The 22,919-nt window shown below is 37.2% G+C and overlaps 1 protein-coding gene across 2 annotated transcripts in view; it reads right to left on the bottom strand.

The window, feature by feature from the left end:
* MALRD1 (MAM and LDL receptor class A domain containing 1) overlaps positions 1-16,944 on the bottom strand; it is a 754,681-nt gene extending 737,737 nt beyond the window's left edge. For both annotated transcript variants that reach the window (XM_027074220.2, XM_053225367.1), the window contains exon 1: positions 16,579-16,944. In XM_027074220.2, coding sequence (XP_026930021.1) covers positions 16,579-16,756 — 178 coding nt within the window. In that variant the 5' untranslated portion in view covers positions 16,757-16,944. The remainder of the gene's footprint in view (positions 1-16,578) is intronic.
* Between the last annotated feature and the right edge of the window lie 5,975 nt (positions 16,945-22,919).

The raw sequence follows: 22,919 nt of genomic DNA, 5'->3' as shown, positions 1-22,919 counted from the left end.
ACAGGGGTTTTTTTGTTATAAAATAAATCTAATGAGCACACATTTTCAAGTAATTCTTATAAAAATCATGAACTTCTAATAACCACTGGATTATTCAAAAATCGCATCCGAAAATTTTCTATTTATTTTCCCCCAACAGAGAATTGTATATTTTAAACCGTTTGAACAATGTTTCTTGAATTGTAGCTGATTTGCCTTTTTATTCCATATGCCACACATCTACATTCAAGTCTGAAACTATTTGTTAAAATCTGCCTACATAGAGATTTTTGCCTCCACAGCCATCACTAAATGGTGTTGAGTAAGGCCACAGTTGGACAGGATATGGAACAATAACGAGCAGTGTGCAAGAACTTATCAGTAGAATCCATGTTCCTGGGCTATTTGAGTGCGTGGAACTCATCATTTTTCCAATTTTGTGATCTCAAAGGTCAGACATGCTGTAGTCATAGAAGGAGGGTGTCTCCATGTTGTGATCTGAGGGTGCTTAGAAGGCCCAATTATCCCCTGAATTGTCTTCCACAGTGCCAGACTCGCGTTAAAAATTCGCTTAAGTGTTCCTCATAGATTCAATCACTGACACCATCACAGGAAGAAAAATATTAACTTATATTCCTCAGTGATAGTTGATGTAGGGCACTTTTCTGAGAAAATGTGAAGGAACAGAATAAACTTTTAACAGTGGTAATGGTGAAGAAATTGGTACAGACTTCAGGATTGGGTATATCATCACAATATAAAGTTCTTAGAAGACAGAAAATATAAGAATTAGGAAAAATCTAGAAAGGGAGAGGTAGAAGATACTAAAAGCAAGCCACTTATTTCACAGTTTTGCTTGGGCCTATATTAATAGTGCACACCTCTCTTCCTCCTAAAAGATCTACGAGGCACAATTGTAGTCTTAATGATGAGTCCTGTTCTTTTCTGAAAAAGTGTGGCCAAATACACAACACAAAATGTACCTTTTAACCATTTTTAAGTGTACTGGTCCATGGTACTAAATACATTCACATTGCTATGCAACCATTGCCACCATCCAACCCCAGAGTCTTTTTTTAGTGACCAGTGATGTTGAACTTTTCATGTGCTTACTCACATTTGTATATTGTCTTTGGAGAAATATCTGTTCAAACCTGTGTTCATTTTTAAATGAGGTTGTTTGGGGGTGCCTGGATGGCTCAGTTGGTTAAGCGTCTGACTACAGCTCAGGTCATGATCTCACAGTTCGTGGGTTTGGGCCCTGAGTTAGGGGTCTATGCTGACAGCTCAGAGCCTGGACCCTGCTTCAGATTCTGTGCCTCCCTCTCTCTCTGCCCCTCCCCTCTTTGCACTCTGTCTCTCTCTCTCAAGAATAAATAAACATTAAAAAATTAAATCAGGTTGCTTGTAGTTGTTGTGAGAGTTCTTTATGTATTCTGCATATCAACTTCATATCAGATATATGACTTGCAAATATTTTTTTTCTGATTCCATGGATTGCCTGTCATTCTGCTGGTGTCCTTGGATACACAAAAGTTTTTCATTTTGATGAACTCTAATTTATCCAGTTTTTTTTTTTTGGTACCTATGATTTTGGTGTCATATCCAAGAAATCATTGCCAAATCCAATATTGTGAAGCTTTTCCCATGTTTTATACTTACAGTTCTTACATTTAGGTTTTCAACCCATTTTGAGTTAGTTTTGTATACAGTGTAAGGTAGGGACCCAACTTTAATTTTTTTTTTTTTTGCATGGAGATATACAGTTTTTACAACACTATTTATTCAAACGGCTGTTCTTTCACTACTGAATGGTCTTGGCTCCCTTGTCAAAACTCATTTGAGCACATATGAAAGCTTATTTATGGGCTCACTATTCTATTCCATTGGCTTATGTGTCTGTCTTTATGCCAACACTACACTCTTATAACTACTGTAGCTTTGTAACAAGTTTTGACATTGGGAAGTATAAGGGCCATAGCTTGGTTTTCTTTCAAAATCATTGCGGTCATTTGGGGTCCCCTGAGATTCCATATGCGTTCGAGAATGGATTTTACTATTTCCACAAAAAATATTCTCTGGATTTTGATAGGAATTACACCGAATCTGTACATCACTGTGGATGATACTGACATCTAAAAAAATATTGATTCTTCCAATCTGTGAACATGAGATGTCTTTCCATTTATTTGTTTCTTCTTTAATATCTTTCAGCAATAATTTTTAGTTTTCTACGCACATGTCTTTTGCCTCCTTGGTTATGTTTTATTTTGTAGAGGAAGAAGAAATGTATTTTTGTTGAAGTATCATTTACATACAATATTATATGAGTTTCAGGTGTACAACATAGTGATTCAATATGTATACACCTTGCAAAATGATCACCACAAAAGTCTAGTTGCCATCTGTCACTGTTCAAAAATTTTACATTATTGTTTTACATATTCTCTATGCTATACATTACATCCCCACGTCTTCTTTATTTTATAACTGGAAGACTGTACCTTTTAATCCCCTTCACATATTTTCCTCTATCTCCTCATCCCTCTCCCCTCTGGCAACCATCCGTTTGTTGTCTATATCTATGAGTCTGTTTCTGATCTATTCTGTTTATTCACTTGTTTTACCCTTTAGACTCCACATATAAGTAAAATCATATGGCATTTGTCTTTCTCTGCCTAACTTATTTCACTTAGCATAATACCCTTTAGGTCTATCCATGTCATCACAAATGGCAAGATTTCATTCTTTTTTATGGCTAAGTAATATTTCATTATATACCACATCTTTTTATCCATTCATCTATTGCTTGCTACAAGTGGCTTCCATATCTCGGCTATTTTAAATTATGCTATGATGAACATAGCAGTGCATATATATTTTCAAATTAGTGTTTTCACTTTCTTCAGATAACTACCTAGAAATGGAATTTTGGGATCGCATGATAGTTCTATTTTTAGCTTTTTGAGGAACTTCCACACTGTTTTCCACAGTGACCATACCAATTTACATTCTCACCAACAGTGCAGAAGGATTCCCTTTTCTACACATCCTCACCAACATTTGTTACTTATTGTCTTTTGAAAATGGCCATTCTGACAGGTGTGAGACAGTGTCTCCTTGTTTTGATTAGCATTTCCCTGACAATTAGTGATGTTGAGCTTCTTTTCATGTACCTGTTGCCAAATCTATGTCTTGTTTGGAAAAATGTCCATTCAGAACCTCTGCCCATTTCTTTTAAAAAAAATTTTAATGTTTATTTCATTTTTGAGAGAGAGAGAGAGACAGAGAGTGGGCAGGGGAAGGGCAGAGAGAGAGAAGAAGACACAGAATCTGAAGCAGGCTCCAGGCTCTGAGCTGTCAGCAGAGGCCAACATGGGGCTCAAACCTGCGTCATGACCTGAGGCAAAGTTGGACACTTAATGGACTGAGCCACCCAGGCACCTCTGCCCATTTCTTAACTGAAATGTTTTTGTTTCTTGATATTGTGTTGTATGAATTCTTCATATATTTTGAATGTTAACTCCATATCAGATATATCAGTTGAGAATAGCTTCCCCCATTCAGAGGTTGTCCTTTCATTACGTTGATGGCTTCCTTCACTGTGCAAAAGCTTTTTAGTTTGATGTCAACCCATTTGTTTATTTTTGTTTTTGTTGTCCTTGCTGGAGGAGACAGATCAAAAAAATATATATATTTATAAGACATGTCTAAGATCTTACTGCCTATGTTTTCTTCCAGGAGTTTTATGGTTATGGGTCTTAAACGTTTAATCCATTTTTAGTTCATTTGCTTATATGGTGTAAGAGAGTGGTCCATTTTCATTATTTTGCATGCTGCAACCCAATTTTCCCAACACCATCTATTGAAGATATCTCTTCTTCATTGTATATACTTGTCTTTTTTTATATACATTAAGTGACCATATAAGTGTACATTTCTTTCTGGGCACTCTATTCTGTTCCAATGATTTATGTGTCTGATTTGTGTGTGTGTGTGTGTGTGTGTGTGTGTGTGTGTGTGCATGAGTACCATTGTGTTTTGATTGTAATAGGAGTGTAGTATAGTTTAAAATCTGGGAGCATGATACCTCCAGCTTTGTTCTTCTTTCTCAAGACTGCTTTGGCTATTTGGGTTTTTCTATGGCTCCCCACAAATTTTAGGATTATTTGTTCTAGTCCTGTAAAAAAAACTGCCATTGATATTTTGATAAGGATTGCATTGAATCTGTAAATTGTTTTAGGTAGTATGGACATTTTAACAATGTTAATTCTCCTAATCCATGAGTATAATATATCATTCTAATTATTTGTGTCACCTTCAATTTCTTCATCAATGTTTGTGGTTTCAGAGAAGGTCTTCCAACATCTGGGATAAAGTTATTTATCTAAGTATTTTATTCTTTTTGACGCAATTATAAATTGCACTGTTTTCTTAATTTCTCTTTCTGATAGTCTGCTATTAGTTTGTAGAAACTAATTTCTGTATATTAATTTTGTACCCTACAATTTTACTGAATTCATTTAGTAGGTATAATAGTTCCTTTGGTGGAGTCTTTATGATTTTCTATATGCAGCATCATGTCATGTGCAAAGAGTAACAATCTTAGTTCTTGGATGCCTTGTATTTCTTTTTCTTGCCTAATTGCTATGGCTAGCACTTCCAGCACTATTCTGAATAAAAGTGGCAAGAGGGGGCATCTTTGTCTTAGAGGAAAAGCTTTTCTGCTTTTAGAAGAAAAGTTTTCAGTTTTTCCCCATTGAGTACTGATGTTAGTATGGGCTCATCACATACAGCCTTTATTATGTTAACATACAATCCCACTATAACCATTTGGTTAAGAGTTTTTATCATAAATGGATGTTGAATTTTGCCAAGTGCTTTTTTTTCCATCTATTGAGGTGATTCCTAAGTATTTTATTCCATTTGATGCTACTGTAAATGGAACTGTTTTCTTAATCTCTTTTTCAGATTGGTCATTGTTAGTATACAGAAACACAACTGGTTTTTGTGTATTGATTTTGTATCCTGCAATTTTGCTAAATTTGTTTATTTGTTCTAACAGGTTTGTTTAAAATAACCTTTGAGTTATCTACATTAAGATCACATTTTCTGTGAAGAGATGATTTTACTTGTTCATTTCCAATTTGAATACTTTTCTTGTCTAACTGCTCTGACGGGGACTTTCAGTAGTACACTGATAGAAGTGATTAAAGATGGCATCTTTGCTTTGTTCCAGATCTTAGAGGAAATGCTTTCAGTCTTTCAACATTGAGTATGATGTTAGCTGTAGGTTTCTCATACATAAACTTTGTGTTGAGGTAATTTCCTTCTATTCCAAGTTTGTTAAGTGTCTTTAACTCCTTCCCTGTTTGAGCAAAGCTCTGTATTACATAGCCAAAAAATTTTACATGCCACTTATGTTACTATTTAGAGAATTATTTCCTTCATGTAGATAACATATTAAAACATTTTCCAAAAAAATTATCTCCCTCACTCTCATTTAACATAAAAATCAGTGGCCAGTTCCTACAAGGGATGAGAGGAATCTAAGATCTTCCAATTAAATAAAAGTAAAATTTAATTATTCTGAAAAGTAAATTTCAGTGAGTTTGCTCTTATTTGGCCTCATAAATTGAAAATATTAATTAATCTTTACAAGGAAATATTTATCTTTCACACTGAATTAATTTTAATATTTTCATTGAGACAGAAACAGGAAAAATCCTAACTCACAAAGGTGCACGATGGTAAATGGAATTAGCACTTTCAGAGCTCACACCAGAATTATCCAATATTATTTTGGTTAGATTCTTGTCGTATAATCACCTTTATTCTCAAGTCATTGAGACTGTCTTTGATAAGAATTGAGTCATTGATAGTATCAAGACAATGAGAAAAGGATACCCAAACCATGTTTAAACTTTAACATTGTTTCAGGATTAGTAAACTTCAAAGAAGTTCAAAGGAATGTTTGTGTGTGGTGATTTCTGTAGAAATATTGACAGGGCATGGCATTAACTCCGGGCTACAGCAGTATTCACTAGAGTCTTATAAATGTTGCATAGCTGTTTACATATAATTTTCTATTCCAGAGTAGTAGCTTAGCCAAAGCATCTTATGGCTTTTCAGTAGTATCTATAATGGTGAATACAGGGACTCTAATAGAAAGTTATATCATCTTGCGTGAAGGAACTTTGCATGACATAAACTAATTTGGGAACAAATAAACTCCTGTCATGTTTTTTTCCTTCCCTAAATAGGTTTTCAATTTCTTTCAAAATAAGCAAAATTTTTCTTCCAAATCCAACCAAGCATTTCAAGAGCTATGCATTCACTTGAAAGTCACAATTATTTCTGGGTAGTAAAGAACATTATATTTTATTCCCATCTTTTATGGAAACTTATTTAAAAAGTTGTGATTCAAGGTTATTGCCTTCATAAATTTGGTAACTTTAAAAACAGAATGCAAAGCTTTTCTCAGGATTCCTAGCCAAGCCTTTAGTGTCAACATACACGTGTAGAAATGGTGTTTTTTGACAGAGAAGGTACGTAGGATGACAAGAATTGCAGGAGTTCTGACTATGTATATATTTTGGCTTCAGAAGATACTTTGCTTGTGGAAAAAACAGTCTTCTATTTGGTGTCACCAGGTGTCTTTGAAAATTTTTAAGGGAACTGGGACACCTGGGTGGCTCCGTTGGTTGGGTGTCCGACTTCAGCTCAGGCCATGATCTCACAGTTCATGAGTTCGAGTATTCTGTCAGGCTCTGTGTTGACAGCTCAGAGCCTGGAATTTGCTTCTGATTCTGTGTCTCCCTCTTTCACTCTGCACCTCCCCCACTCATGCTCTGTCTCTCTCCATCTTTCAAAAATGAATAAACGTTAAAAAAAAAAACAAAGACGATGTTTAAGGGAACTCATAAACCAAATGTCTTTCTTGGACAAAGTCAATTTGCACACTTGGGTTTGCAGAACAAGCAGGGACTGCATTCTGAGACCGAGTAGTTTCATCCAATTCCATGATGAAAGAAAACAGGGCAGCAGATAAATTCAACCAGTTAGCAAACCAGTAATTAGCCAGTCTATCTAATATTTACGGACTCTATGTGCCAATCAGTCTTCTAGGAAATGGGGTGAGCGAGGCAAATTTCCTGTCCTGATGAAGTTAATATTTTACTTTTCCATGACCTCCTTCAAAATATTAATGAAACTGTTGGCAGCTCTGGAAGGCTCACACCCATGTCAGCAAAGACTGGAGCCTTCAAAGAATTGGGGTGCTTTCGTAAAGGTCTTATGAATCTAAAACCTACAACCCTCTTGGGTCATCTTAAGGACTAGAATTCTAGAATGAGGACCTGTTCCCTTCTGAAACCAAATCAGAATATTGTATCTTAACCCCACTCCCCCACACCCAAAATGAGTATTTCTCTGGGCTTACCTAAAAATTCAGACACAAATTCCAACTTTTGGAATATGAAGATAATTCTTCATAGTCTCACTGTTTGCTCCCCAGTGGAGCCCAATGCTGTGACTGTGTATTTTGGTGAATTCCACAGATATGCCTGTGATGCCCAGGCAGAAGAAAAATTGAAAAAGCAGTAAATTGGAATATATAAAATAACAGTTTCAGTATATCAAAAGTGTTACAAATAAAATGAAAGAGGAACAATGCTTTCAATGTATTTGACAAATAGTTCTCTTTCAGGTAAATATATCAAATGAAAGATGTGGTCTCTCATGGAAATATGGGTAAAAGTTGAAAAGGCAACTCACAAAACTTTCAGAAAGGGAAACAACCACATATGATGAAGTGATCAACTTCACTAGCAATCATAAGTCACAGTTGAGTTTTGAGGGAAAAAAGAGATAGGAGAAAGAGACTAAAGGAATTCTGGTCAGCATCATGTCACCTACATGTCTAATATGACTTTGCTTTCACTTCTATAATAAGCACAATAGAGCAGCTAACAGAAAGCTATTTATTAATTGTAAAATGCCATTTTATTTTCATTTTAAAAACAATATATGCTATTTTAGAAAAGTTGAAATATAAATATGCACAAAAAAGTCACTAATAAGTCCAACACATAGCCATTATTCTGTCTAGTACTTTTTAAAGTTTATTTATTTATTTTTTGGGGGGGGGAGAGATAGTGAGAGAAGGGACGGGGGAGAGAGAGAATCCCAAGCAGGTTCCACAGTGTCTGTGCAGAACTGTACTGGGGGCTCAATCTCACAAACTGTGAGATCATAACCTGAACTGAAAACAAGAATCAAATGCTATTTGACAAAATTCAGCATCCTTTCTTAATAAAAACCCTTGAGAAAGTCGGGATAGAAGGAACATAACTAAACATCATAAAAGCCATTTATGAAAAGCCCACAGCTAATATCATCCTCAATGGGGAAAAACTGAGAGCTTTCCCCCTGAGATCAGGAATACGACAGGGATGTCCACTCTCACCGCTGTTGTTTAACACAGTGTTGGAAGTGCTAGCATCAGCAATCAGACAACAAAAGGAAATCAAAGGCATCAAAATGGGCAAAGATGAAGTCAAGCTTTCACTTTTTGCAGATGACATGATATTATACATGGAAAATCCGATAGACTCCACCAGAAGTCTGCTAGAACTGATACATGAATTCAGCAAAGTCATAGGATACAAAATCAGTGTACAGAAATCAGTTGCATTCTTATACACTAACAATGAAGCAACAGAAAGACAACTAAAGAAAATGATCCCATTCACAATTGCACCAAGAAGCATAAAATACCTAGGAATAAATCTAACCAAAGATGTAAAAGATCTGTATGCTGAAAACTATAGAAAGCTTATGAAGGATATTGAAGAAGATATAAAGAAATGGAAAAACATTCCATGCTCATGGGTTGGAAGAATAAATATTGTTAAAATATCAATACTACCTAAAGCTATCTACACATTCAATGCAATCCCAATCAAAATTGCACCAGCATTCTTCTCAAAGCTAGAACAAGCAATCCTAAAATTCATATGGAACCACAAAAGGCCCCGAATAGCCAAAGTAATTTTGAAGAAGAAGACCAAAGCAGGAGGCATCACAATCCCAGACTTTAGCCTCTACTGCAAAGCTGTAATCATCAAGACAGCATGGTATTGGCACAAAAACAGACACATAGACCAATGGAATAGAATAGAAACCCAGAACTAGACCCAGAAAAGTATGGCCAACTCATCTTTGACAAAGCAGGAAAGAACATCCAATGGAAAAAAAGACAGTCTCTTTAACAAATGGTGCTGGGAGAACTGGATAGCAACATGCAGAAGGATGAAACTAGACCACTTTCTCACACCATTCACAAAAAAAAACTCAAAATGGATAAAGGACCTGAATGTGAGACAGGAAACCATCAAAATCTTAGAGGAGAAAGCAGGAAAAGACCTCTCTGACCTCAGCCGTAGCAATCTCTTACTCAACACATCCCCAAAGGCAAGGGAATTAAAAATGAACTATTGGGACCTCATGAAGATAAAAAGCTTCTGCACAGCAAAGGAAACAATCAACAAAACTAAAAGGCAACTGACGGAATGGGAAAAGATATTTGCAAATGACATATCAGACAAAGGGCTAGTATCCAAAATCTATAAAGAGCTCACAAAACTCCACACCCAAAAAACAAATAACCCAGTGAAGAAATGGGCAGAAAATATGAATAGACACTTTTCTAAAGAAGACATCTGGATGGCCAACAGGCACATGAAAAGATGTTCAATGTCGCTCCTCATCAGGGAAATACAAATCAAAACCACACTCAGATATCACTTCACGCCAGTCAGAGTGGCCAAAATGAACAAATCAGGAGACTACAGATGCTGGAGAGGATGTGGAGAAACGGGAACCCTCTTGCACTGTTGGTGGGAATGCAAACTGGTGTAGCCACTCTGGAAAACAGTGTGGAGGTTCCTCAAAAAATTAAAAATAGACCTACCCTATGACCCAGCAGTAGCACTACTAGGAATTGACCCAAGGGATACAGGAGTACTGATGCATAGAGGCACTTGTACCCCAATGTTTATAGCAGCACTCTCAACAATAGCCAAATTGTGGAAAAAGCCTAAATGTCCATCAACTGATGAATGGATAAAGAAATTGTGGTTTATATACACAATGGAGTACTACGTGGCAATGGGAAAGAATGAAATCTGGCCTTTTGTAGCAACGTGGATGGAACTGGAGAGTGTGATGCTAAGTGAAATAAGCCATTCAGAGAAAGACAGATACCATATGTGTTCACTCTTATGTGGATCCTGAGAAACTTAACAGGAACCCATGGGGGAGCGGAAGGAAAAAAAAAAAAAAGAGGTTAGAGTGGGAGAGAGCCAAAGCATAAGAGACTCTTAAAAACTGAAAACAAACTGAGGGCTGATGGGGGGTGGGAGGGAGGGGAGGGGAGGTAATGGGCATTGAAGAGGGCATCTTTTGGGATGAGCACTGCGTGTTGTATGGAAACCAATCTGACAATAAATTTCATATATTAAAAACAAAAAATAATAAATAAAATATAAATAAGTAAATAAATAAATAAATGAATAAATAAATAAAATAAAATGCTAAACTGACTGTCCCACCCAGGTGCGCCTATCCTATCTAATATTTTATGGGCAATGCCATACTATATTTTTAAGTGTATGTGTTAATCAGTCATGGTAATTTTTCCTTTGACAATATATCATGAGCTTTTCCCCATTTTCAAGTAGCATCGAAAATTGATAGATGGCGTGCAGATGTCCAAAGTACAGATGTATCCTAACTTCTTTAAGCATTAACCTAATATTATGAAATTACATTATATCCAATTTCCAGCATTTTTTTTAGATGTATGTTTATCTTTGAGAGAGAGAGGGAGAGAGAGCTCACACGCGCTCAAACGGAGGAGGGGCAGAGAGCAAGAGAACCCGGAGAATTTGAAGCATGCTCCTCACTGTCAGCACAAAGCCCAACATGGGGTTCCAACCCACAAACCATGAGATCGTGACTTCAGCTGAAGTCAAATGCTCAACCACTGAGCCATCTGGGTGCCCCACCCACCATCTTAAATAATGCTGTGCTGATACCTTTGACATGAACTCTTTCTAAATGCTTTCTTGGAATGAATTCCTATATGTGAAATTACTAGTCAAAGCTATGAACACTTTAAACATCTTATTCGTATTTCAAAGACACTATCAAAAATGTAAGAGTTTGTACTACTCCTGCCGACAGTACATAAAAATTCTCACGTTCTCATACCCTTCACAAACATGGACGTTCCTTTTTGTAATTTATGTTTAATTAATTTTTAAAATATTGGGAGCTTTTGGTTTTTGACTGTGACATATGATTGACAGTGAAGTTGATCCTAGGTGGTTGTTTCCCTTTCTGTAAGTTTTACAAGTTGCCTTTTCAGAACTTTTACCCATATTTCTATCAGAGAATGCATCTTTCATTTGACATATTTACCTGGAAGAGAACTATTTGTCAAATACATTGAAAACATTGTTCTTCTTTCATTTTATTTACAATGCTTTTGATACACTGAAATAGTTATTTTACATTTTATATATTCTGATTTACTGATTTTTGTACTTTCTTCTTTACATGTAAAGCATAAGAAGGCCCTTCCTCATCCGAATATTTATACAATGTCAATATTCAACAAATATATTTTGAGGATTTATTATACCTCAAAGCAAAAGAGAAACTTTTCCTGACTTCAAAACTTACCATCAAGAATAAAGACTACGGCTTTACTTTTCACATTTAACACTTCACCTTTTGGAAGTCTTGATATGTGGAATAAATAAGAAATTTATTCCATGAAATGGCCTCATATGCATTTGTTGCATATAAAAACACAGTCAGTGTTGTATGGTGGTTAGAGTTCAGCGTTCTAGAATCAGACAATTGGCTGTGAATGTCAGTCCTTCCACTGAATAACTCTGTGTCCTTTGGCACTTTAGTTTACTTTACCTGAGCCTTATTTTATAAAGCTGTAAGTTGGGACCTATGATAGTTCTTACTATCTGGGTGTTTGGTGAAGATTAAATGAGATACTCTATGGAAATTTCTTAACAGTGCTTGGCTTATAAGAAGTACTATAAACTGACTTGGAATGCCACCATTATTTTTTAATACATTATAGATATATTTCTTAATGTTTCTTATATATAGGAAAGCTGAATATTTCTAGTGATCAGATTCTTTTCTAAACATGAACTGCCACAATGTTGGGGTAGTTTACATGATACCTATTGCAAACCTACTAATAAAAGTTATTCCCTGTTGTTAATCAAATTCTTCTCCCCCTTTCTAGCTATTCTCACTCATTTTTCTGGATGACTTTGCCAAGTCCCTTTGATCAGATTCCAAAATTTATCCTGGTTATACTCTGTATTAGAATTTAACTAGATTGATTTCATGAACATTAAAATGTATCTATTTACACTGTTGAAACACCATATTAAGAAAACAATCTTATCATGAGTCTTCCATACATCAGTAATTTTTTATAATTTTCTTCAGCTAGGCTCTATAGATTTATTATTAGATTTCTCACATGTATAATTTTGTTGTGCTATGGACTGAATATTTGTATCCCTTCAAAATTCATAGGTTGAGGGGCACCTGGGTGACTCAGTCAGTCAAGCATCTGACCTGATTTCAGTTCAGGTCATGATCTCGCTATTCCTGAGATCGAGCCCCACATAGGGCTCTGTGCTCAAAGCACAGAACCTGCTTGGAATTCTGTCCCCTCTCTCTGCCTCCCCACCCCTGCTCACATTCTCTCTTTCTCTCTCTCAAAATAAACAAAGTACAAAATTCATATGTTGAATCCCTAATCCCCAGTGTTATGGTATTCGGAGGTGGAGCCTTTAGGAGATGATTGGGTCACAACTATGGAGTCTTCATAATGGGATTAGTGCCTTTACAGAAAAGAAAGAGAAGCCAAAGTTCTCCACCCCCCCCCCCCCCCAGGTGAGGACACTGAAAAACAGCTCTCTGCAAACCAGGAGAAGCTCCTTCATCGGACATGAAATCTGCCAGCCTTTGATCTTAGACTTCTCAGCCTCTAGAACTCTAAGAATTAAATGTGCTTTTTGTTTAGGCCACCCAGTTTATGGTATTTGTTATAGAAGCTCAAACTAAGACATTTTGCTTAGGATTTTTAGTTGTTTCAGGAAAATACGCATCAAACATTTTGCATACAATGCAGTAGTAACTTAAACATTGTAGGTGAAATCTCACATTTCACTCTATTAATGCTTTAACTTCAAGTATTTCAATGAACCAATTCCTTTTTCAGGTAGTTGACATGTCACCCTATTGAGGAAGCAATGTTTATACTTAACATCGTCTGATTAAACCCTGTCACCTCTCGGATTTTGAGAACGCACCTCTAAGGTAATCTTTACCTATTTCACATAAAAAATTAGATTTATAAAAAGTAAGTACCTTTTGAAAAAAACTCTTGTTTCTAAATTGAAAAAGTGTGCAAAAGAAATAAAGTAAAACCTCAAAATCTTGTGATGTATCCCATCAAATCAAAGTCTAAAAATAGACACCAATTCCCTATAAAAAATACTAGACCGAATGGGAAGTTCTTAAGTATGACATGTAGGTAGGACAAAAAAATGCCAGATTAACGGAATATATATGTTTTTCTTTTGAGTCACAGTCAATTTACCTCTGAAAGTGAATATATAACAGTGAATTTTAATATTAACTTCTGGTATGCAAAAGTAATTATCTAAGAATATTTTCTGACAACACTTCAGTGGTGAGGATCTGTTGCATGGGATATATCTCCACACTGTATCAACAGTTTATAATCTTCTGGTTGACTTGGATCTGAATGGTAGCAATATAAGCAAGACTATCTTTATCTCCAAGTAAAAATACAAGAGTAAAGCCTTTGTACTCAAATAATTTTGAGAAATTGCTAGGAAAGAAGCTAGACTCTCTCTATACTTGGTATGATTCTGATATTAAATTAAACATACAAATCAAAGAGAATGAGGGAAAATGGGCAATGGGGGTCAGCAAGGAAGCAGACAATGCAATGCTTGGAACATGATTTTAAAACAAAATACCCAGGGGCCACCTGCGTGGCTCATTCAGTTGAATGTCTGACTCTCGCTTTTGGTCATGACTGCATGGTTTTGTTTGTGAGTTCGAGCCCCACGTTGGGCTCTGTGCTGATGGTGCAGAGCCTGCTTGAGACTCACTCTCCCTCTCTCTGTCTCTGCCCCTCCCTGAGACTCTCTTTCCCTTTCTCTCTTTCTCTCTCTCTTTCAAAACAAATAAATAAATTTTTAAAAAATTTTAAAAATGAAACAAAATACCCAGTACTACAGCATTTATTTCCTTGACTCAGGATGTCAATAAATTATAATGAAGAAGAACTCTTGTCAACACTATAGCCAAACAGTTGTTATACCTAAAAATTATTTTTCTTGATCACTATATATTAAGTGCTTGATCTAAATAGAATTTATTTCGTTGTGAAGATTCAGTCTTTCTAAATAAACCTCATATCTTAAAAAAATAATTATGCATCAAACCAACAGGTTCAAGTACTCTGAAAAAAAGAGACCCATCATGTAAAATAAGAAAATTCTCAAAAACCTATTAATAGGATCAGTTGCATCTGAAATTCAACTATGCCAATTTCATTAAGGAAAGTCAACATAGTAATCTATTTCTTTAAAGGTCACACCATTTGGATGCTAAAAAGGGGCACAGACTGACTTTTTTTTCAAAAAGTAGCTATTTTACCATCATTATAAAGTTAGCTTTAAAAAAAATATCTCATCCATAAGTTTCGCATCACAAAATTTTAGGGGAAAAATTGGCCATCATTATTCCTTCACAGTATTTCCCCCCTACTGTGGTGTCCAAAAGAAACTCACACTTCAAAGCGATTCTTGATTTTATCTACAGGTTATGGTCCACATTTGAAATAAAATACCAAAGTGGAAACTTCTCAGAAATGAAAATGAAAAGCGAAACGCCAAAAGGTGATCTCCTAATGTAACGCTGAAAATGAAATCTGTTTATTCGACAGATCTGTTCCTTCATTTTCCTCCACAGCCGTGAGTTATTAGAATTTTTCATGCATCAAGACCTTTCGCACTCAGCTGCTTCCTCCTTCTTTCACATTAACCTTTCCTGAAGCAGGCCCGTGCATGTTATCACAGCAAGCGTGCTAAAGGAAGCTGCGTGGAGATTAATAGCGGAAGGGACTTTGCACTTGTCAAACCAGCCAAGTGGTTCCTCTTTGCTGCTCACCAAAGAGCAGTGAGGGCTTTCCTAGGCAGGTCAGAGACGGACAGTACACCCACATTCAGCCTCTCTGGGTAAATTGGACACATATAAATGAATCCCTGTCTTCGGCTGCATTTTGTATTTAACAGTCACTAACAGCACCATTGGTGTCCCAAACTATGGGAGACAAATCAATAGCTCGTTTTCTTCTGCAGAGAAGAAATTTTTCACTATTCACTGTTCTTGTTCTAAGATCATAACAACTGAATATGTAACTGGAGGACAACAATAGCAAAACTGAATATATAGAAACTTGTTTTAGCAGAAGAAAATGAACAATTCTATAAACATGGATTCACATAGCATCCGAAAAAAAAAAGAAAAGAAGTGCAAGGTGCTCTAAAATACTAGAATTAGTGCCTCCAGGTAACTGACTCAATAGTTACTCTGAACCAACAGTGAACCAATTTAACTTGCTGAAAATGTGGTTTACAACGGGTGATCGTATTGTAAGAAAAGCACGAGTTCCACTGATGAAATGCAATATTCCTTCAAGATGTCACGTTACAAGGGAAACTAGAGAAACATACACATCTTCACCCATGTCTTTCCTTGGTGAACAGGCTCCTTTTTCATACTAGACCAGTAAGCAATGGAGCATCTTCCCACTGCTGAGAGTCAACGTATCTTCCTTTACAACCATTTGTAATGAGAAGGAGGTACAAGATCACACAAATAGCACATGGTTTATGCGGGATCCAAATCTAGGTCCTGACTCGCAAGCTGGTGCTGTTTCCTGTGCCCCAGAATCAAAGGATACAAGCCAGAGTTGTGCTGTGTGTGCAAATCCGTACCAACTCACTTGGAGCTAGTGTCCTACGAGCAAAAATAAAATCTACTCATCCAACCTAAAATTCATTTTGAACATTTCCATATTGAATCTAAGTTTAAGCTCATCATTTCCATCACAGCATTTTTAAGCTTCAGTAATGAGCTTCTTTTGAATTTTGCTTCCCTAATACATTAAAAGTTATATTACTGCTTATCACTTTTTTTTATAATCCATAAAAACTGGTTTAAAATACATTCCCTCCAGCTAGAATCTTAGCAGTTGTATATTGTTTGAGTCACTTTGATGTATGAACCCATCTCTTTATTAAAAAGTATATTTTAGTTTCTGATTTACACTGATTTCACGTGTCAGTGAAGTCCATACGGGCCAGGTATCTAGCCGAATCTCCCTGGACTGCCCATCAGCCCCTGGTTTGAAGGTGGAACTGAAACTGGAGAAAGGAGAAGAATGACACTTACATTGCTGTTCATCGCTCTTGTCCCCACACTGATCTGTAAAGTCACACACGTTGTCAGGAGGCAAGGACAACCCATTGCTACACTGAAAGGCTTCGGTTCCTTGCTGAACCCACAGAGTGACGAAAACACAAGAAATCCAAAGGAAACAAAAAGCTTCATTCCTTGGGAATGCTACCATTTCGGCCAAGCAGAAGAGCAGCACTGGATAGGTCTCTGGGAGATCAGGCAGTTGTAATGGGTGAATCCATAATCAGAAACATCGTTTCTCTTTTCCCTACACTTTCTTTTCCAGATTTGCCTCTTACCAGCGAGCGGGTAACTATTGGTAACTGCCTGCAACTCAAACAAGTGACTCCCAAAGCAGTTCACTTACTCTTCCAGAGGAGTGTCTTTAGAAAATATTTAACCTGAGCAATTGCACCATTTCTGTATCTAGCTAAACATGGATATTTATTGCCCTGTGTATGTCCTATTTAAACAGTGTCAGCCTTTATGACCATGCTATCTCCTGAAAGAAAATTTTAAGAACCAAAGGGCAGGCACATAAATGGTGTGGGGCTACAATAAAGTTATAAGTCACATAGCAATGTGCTTTTTAATTCCTATGCCTCTTTAATTGCATTCATGTAATTTAGAACATCGTTGTGGTTGCTAAAACATTAAAATATTTCAGGCCCGATTATTAGCATCTCTCTGTGAGCATGAAATGCAGATCCTTAGTTATTAGACAGAAACCCTGTACTGCTTGTTTGGATGAATTGAGAACCATAGGATTTTAAAAGCTGGAGGGACATTGGAAGTCATTGTTTTAAATATCACACAACTTGGGCGCCCAAAGACGTTAAGGGTATTTATGGGGAAATACAGTAACTTGGTGTTAGAAACTAGAAGGCAAGTTTCCGACGGCCGAGGGCAGTATTCTTGGTTGTCTAGCACCCTGATCCTCTTGTCAGCTCATCTTAATTTGCTGCACAACCAAAACATGATTGCAGAATGCATATTCACAATGAACAGTATTCTGAAGTTTGGGACACACTGATGTATTCATAATAAAATTCCCTGAAGCTGAATAATCATAGAAATCATATGAAGTTGAATATTCAAAATGTCCCTTTACATTTGATTTCTTAAAGGCATATTGAAGCTCTTTCTCAACCACTTTGTTGTCATTTCTGCAATATAACCACAAGAAACAAAGCTACTCCATGAGACTGTAAGAAGCAAATGGGGAATGTGGAGTGAAAAGGACCACAGATCAAGGGCAGGGATGCATCCACCCATTGAATAAAAATGTTGGGAAAGTAAGATTTTCTCCATATTCTAGAAAAAGGACCCACTGTATATATAAAGTTCTAATGTGTGGGCATTCCAGATTCTAGGGGGAAAATCCATAATTTTGCCCTATCGTTGAGCATCCCATGCTCAATCTGGCATTTCATTGTTCTGTGCTTTACTCCAATTTCAGAAATACTTCTCCTTACCTCTGTTTTATACATGAATATTAATTCATACCTAACCTACTTCTCTCTTTTGTGTGTCTCTTAAATGTTGATTATCCTCATAGTTCCATCCCAGTCTTTCTCTTTGCTCAGATTATACTTCTTTTTTCTAGGCTTTTTCTTCACTCTGGTGATTCTGAGCATTATCTATATATTGTCCCAAATCTATTTCTGAAGGCTGATAGGATATGTTCCCCAAATCTGTACTGTAAGTTTTCTTTCTTTTTTAAAAATTTTTTTAATGTTTATTTTTTGAGAGAGAGAGACAGACAGACAGAGAGATGGAGCATGAGTGGGGAGGGGCAGAGAGAGAGGGAGACCCAGAATCCGAAGCAGGCTCCAGGCTCTGAGCTGTCAGCACAGAGCCCAACACGGGGCTCGAACTCACAAACCGTGAAATCATGACCTGAGCCGAAGTCCGATGTTTAACCAACTGAGCCACCAAGGTGCCCCTTTCTTTTTTTATTTGAGAGAGAGAGAGAGGGAGAGACAGAGAAAGAAAGTGCATGCATGCACAGGTGAGCGGGGGAGGGCAGAGAGAGAGAGAGAGATTGAATCTCAAGCAGGCTTCAAGCTATCAGCACCGAGTCCGATGTGGGGCTTAACCTCATCATCCTGAGATCATGATCTGAGCAGAAATCAAGAATCAGATGCTCAACAGACTGAGCCACCTAGGTGCCCCATATACTGTAAGTCTTCTTTCTTAGTGCACACACGCACATGCTCGCACTAACACACACACACACACACACACACACACACACACACACACACACACCACATAGCCAGGTGGCATAAGAATGCAAAAGTAAGCTCTTCTGCATTCCCCAACCCACTCAGCTAGCTAATACCCACCTTCTATATTTCAGTGAATGGCACCTTCTTCCGTCCCAAACCAGGGAATTATGCATTGTTCCTGGACCACTCTTGCCCACTCCACCTATTAATCATCAAGTCTTCCGCATTCTGTATTTCAGTTAAAGACTCTATCAAATCTCATCTCAGCAACACCATGAACCAAAAGTCACTGCTACCCACACTCATTTTCCATCCCTCAGTCAGAATCATAATTTTAAAGCACAAAGATATTCCTACATATTTTCCTCTGAAATCAGTATAAATGTCATATTCCTTAGCATGACCTAGAAACATAGCTTGTCTTTCTAGGTTCATCATTATGCCCTCTGTTATGCTCTCACTCACTATATTACTGAATTATGGGGGCACCCGGATGACTCAGTTGGTTGAACGTCTGACTCTTAATTTCAGCTCAGGTCATGATCCCAGGGTCATGGGATAGAGCTCCACATAGGGCTCTGTGCCGAGCATGGAGTCTGCTTAAGATTCTCTCTCTCTCCCTCTGCCCCTCTCCCCCACTGTGTCCTCTCTCTCTCTCTCTAAAATGAAAAATAATATTACTGAATTACTGTACTGGCATTTTTCTGAACGTGCCATCTCTTGACTCCTGATCTGAGATTTCTTCCCCACTCCATTCACCAGAAAGAAAATTAATACTAATTTTTCTTTATTTTTCAGCTTTGGGGACTTTCTCTAAGTCTTGGCTGACTCCCCAAGGCCGAGCTAAGTTTCACTCCTGGATTTTCTCACAGGCTGCTGTTCCCAGGACCTACAGCTCTGGAATGGTCACTATGTGTTTATTTCAGTGATGCCTCTGCTAGTCTGTGAGAATAAAGCAGGACAGTGACTTTTTCACTGTTATATCCCCAGTTACTAGCACAGTTCCCAGCAGATAGTAGTTGTTCCATAAGTAATTGCTAATTGAATGGAATTAATGAGAGCTTTACAATCATTTTAACTTGTGCTAGGCACATATAAATACATGCAATGAAGATGTGAAACTTTAAAACACCAGTACATAAAAGATTTATATTCTTGTGTTTAGTGCTGTTTTTCCATTCCCGAAGGGGACAGGGAGGTACAGGCTTCCAATTATGGAATGATTAAGTCATGGGGATCAAAAGTACAGCATAGGGAATATAATCAATGGTACTGTAATAGTTGCATTGTAAAAAAGCAATCGATCTATGAAGCTTGTGCTACTTTAAAAAGCCTTTCAGATTTTGAAATTGCTATTTTTTATTACGTTAGCAATGTGCCCCACCATCCTCCCTGCACTAATTAAGTAAATGTCAAAGCTCATTTCAGGTTCCCTCCGGAAGGAAGGAGGGAAGGAAGGAGGGAAAGAGAGAAGGAGGGAGGGAGGGAGGGAGGGAGGGAAGGAAGGAAGGAAGGAAGGAAGGAAGGAAGGAAGGAAGGAAGGATGGAAGGAAGGAAGGAAAAAAGAGGGGAAGGGGGGAGGGAGGGAGGAAGGGAAGAAAAGAGGGAGGATGGGAGGAAAGAAGGAAGGAAAGAAGGAAGGACAGGAGGGAGGAGGAAGGGAGAAAGTGAGGAAGGGAGGAAAGAAGGGAGAGAGTGAAAAAGAGAGAGGAATAAAGGAGAAAGAAAAGGAAGACAAGAGGGGAAGAGGGAAGGGAAACAAGAGTAAAGAGACATACAAACCCAGAAACATTTCAATTTTATATCCTGATTCTGAATTCAGGCCCTGTGACATTGTATACGTTCACTGTTTTCCATTTAGAAAAAAGAAATCACATATTTTGTTGCTGCCATAGCTGTTTATTGCCTCGTTTCAGCTGGAAAACTCCTTTATTAACTGTTACTTCCTACTAAAAATAACATTCCCCTATACTGTTTCAAGTGGCATTCATCATTTAGACAAGAAATGAACTAGAATCACCCAAAATAAATCAGAATAATCCAGTAGAATATTTTATAAGGCAAATTTATATTTTGTTGCCAAAAAATAAAATTATTTTCAATTGATATTTCCTTATCACTTTTTCTCTACATGCACTGAAAAGGACAAGGAATAAATAGACATTAATAGCAAGGTTCTCCCTACCTGTTTTTCTGAGGAAGGGATAAACGCCCTGTAGATCCCAATGTTCTATCCCTGAGCCAGGTGCTTCATACGTACTGTCTCATTATGTCCCAAACACCCTCTTGTGCTGTCTACTTTTGCTTTAAAAGTGTCACTCACTTGTCCAGTATCACATGAGTCTTAAATGATGGGGCTTGGCTATGACCCAAGATAGAAGAAAAACGACCACACAATGTTAATTGAATTATATGGTCAACAATTTCCACAAGGCATTTAAAAACCTCTGAGTGAGACTTCCAAGTAGCAAAATATTCAAAAGTGACACAGCAAATTCATTTTCAAGTAGACACACTGTTTATCTTTTTTTTTTAAGACTGAGCACCTACTTATACTAGACCCTGGGAGTGGGGGCAAGAAGACAGGAGGGGTACAGTAAAGGGTAAGACAGTGTCCAGACTTAAAAGAATGTACAACCTGGGAATGGAGATCTAAGACACTTATGAAAAACGTACACATGCTACTTCCAGTTTTGGCAACAATGGACTCTACTTTCTGTAAAAACATATAAGCCAACTAACTATAAAAATGTTAGATGCGGAATATAAAATGCCTTTAAATGTATAACTGAGTCCCGAGGCTGTAAAACGTAAAGCAAATCCCAAGACCTGAAAGGGAGATGAGAGGAGACCAAGTCAACGCAATAGACAGTTTATTACTGGATGACCATCGTCAATAACATTTTCAGAACAATTCCAGAATTGATGCAAAATAATCACTGGGAGATGTTAGAAAATGCAAGAACAGTGAGGAAAGACAGAAGCTGTATTGCAGATGAAAGCAAGCTAGAACCCCAGTCACGAACGTGGAACTGAGAAGGATAATAAAAGAATTGAGATCTGCATAAGATTAGAAACTAGAACTGACATGTTTGCATAAAGCCAGAGGAAGAATCTGCTGGGAAAAAAAATCCCTAGCACCTTCGTAAGGCATGTCAGAATTTCCATAAATTATAGTCATCCAAATAAGGGCTCATGGTGAAAAATTAACTGGCAAATGACACACACATCTCTTATGATTCAGAGCTAGCACAAATAATCAAATGAACAAAGGCACAATAAGATACCCAGATGTTTCATACATTGGCATTATGGGATAATGAATATAAAAAAATTATGTACCAAATATACACAAGATTAAATTTTAAAAATAAGCACAGGGAAGAAAAGACCAGGTATGATTTTGCAGAAGTGACCTGGAAAAATATAATCATTCAAAATAAAGACAATGAATACATATACTATATGTATATTTCCTATTTATGCCACTTGTTTTTTTTAATTTTTTAATAATTACTCATTTTTGAGAGACAGTGTGGGGGGGGGAGGAGCAGAGAGAGAGGGAGACACAGAATCTGAAGTAGGCTCCAGGTTCTGAGTTGTCAGCACAGAGCCCGACGCAGGGCTCGAACTCACAGACTACAAGATCATGACCTGAGCTGAAGTCAGACACTTAACCAACTGAGCCACCCAGGCACCCCACAGACTGGCAGGTAACTTTTCAACAGCAATGATATAAGCCAATAAGATAGTGGCATCTGTAACAAATGTAAGATAATGGAATGATGGTTTTATAGTGATGAGAAAAAATCACAATGGAACTTAAGAGTTAGCCGTGACCGGAATGTTTATTCAGGATAGGGGATAAAATAATTTTGAAATGATTGAAAACTGACGGACTTTGTTTTCAACACACCCTGAGCAATGGATATATTCTAAATTCTGTACCCAACAAGAATACATAGAAGTAAAATACGAGTCCCATAACACTAATTTCAATATATTTCAAAGACTTAGTGTTACCCAGATGACTTTTTCTGCTGGCAACGACATTCAGTGAAGAATCAGAAAATTGAAAAGAAATTAAAAAAAATAAAGGTGCAA

Source organism: Acinonyx jubatus, chromosome B4, assembly GCF_027475565.1.
Source record: "Acinonyx jubatus isolate Ajub_Pintada_27869175 chromosome B4, VMU_Ajub_asm_v1.0, whole genome shotgun sequence".
NCBI classification, from domain to species: Eukaryota; Metazoa; Chordata; class Mammalia; order Carnivora; family Felidae; genus Acinonyx; species Acinonyx jubatus.
The sequence above is the reverse complement of the archived record's forward strand: the minus strand, read 5'-3'. Positions and strand labels throughout refer to the sequence as shown.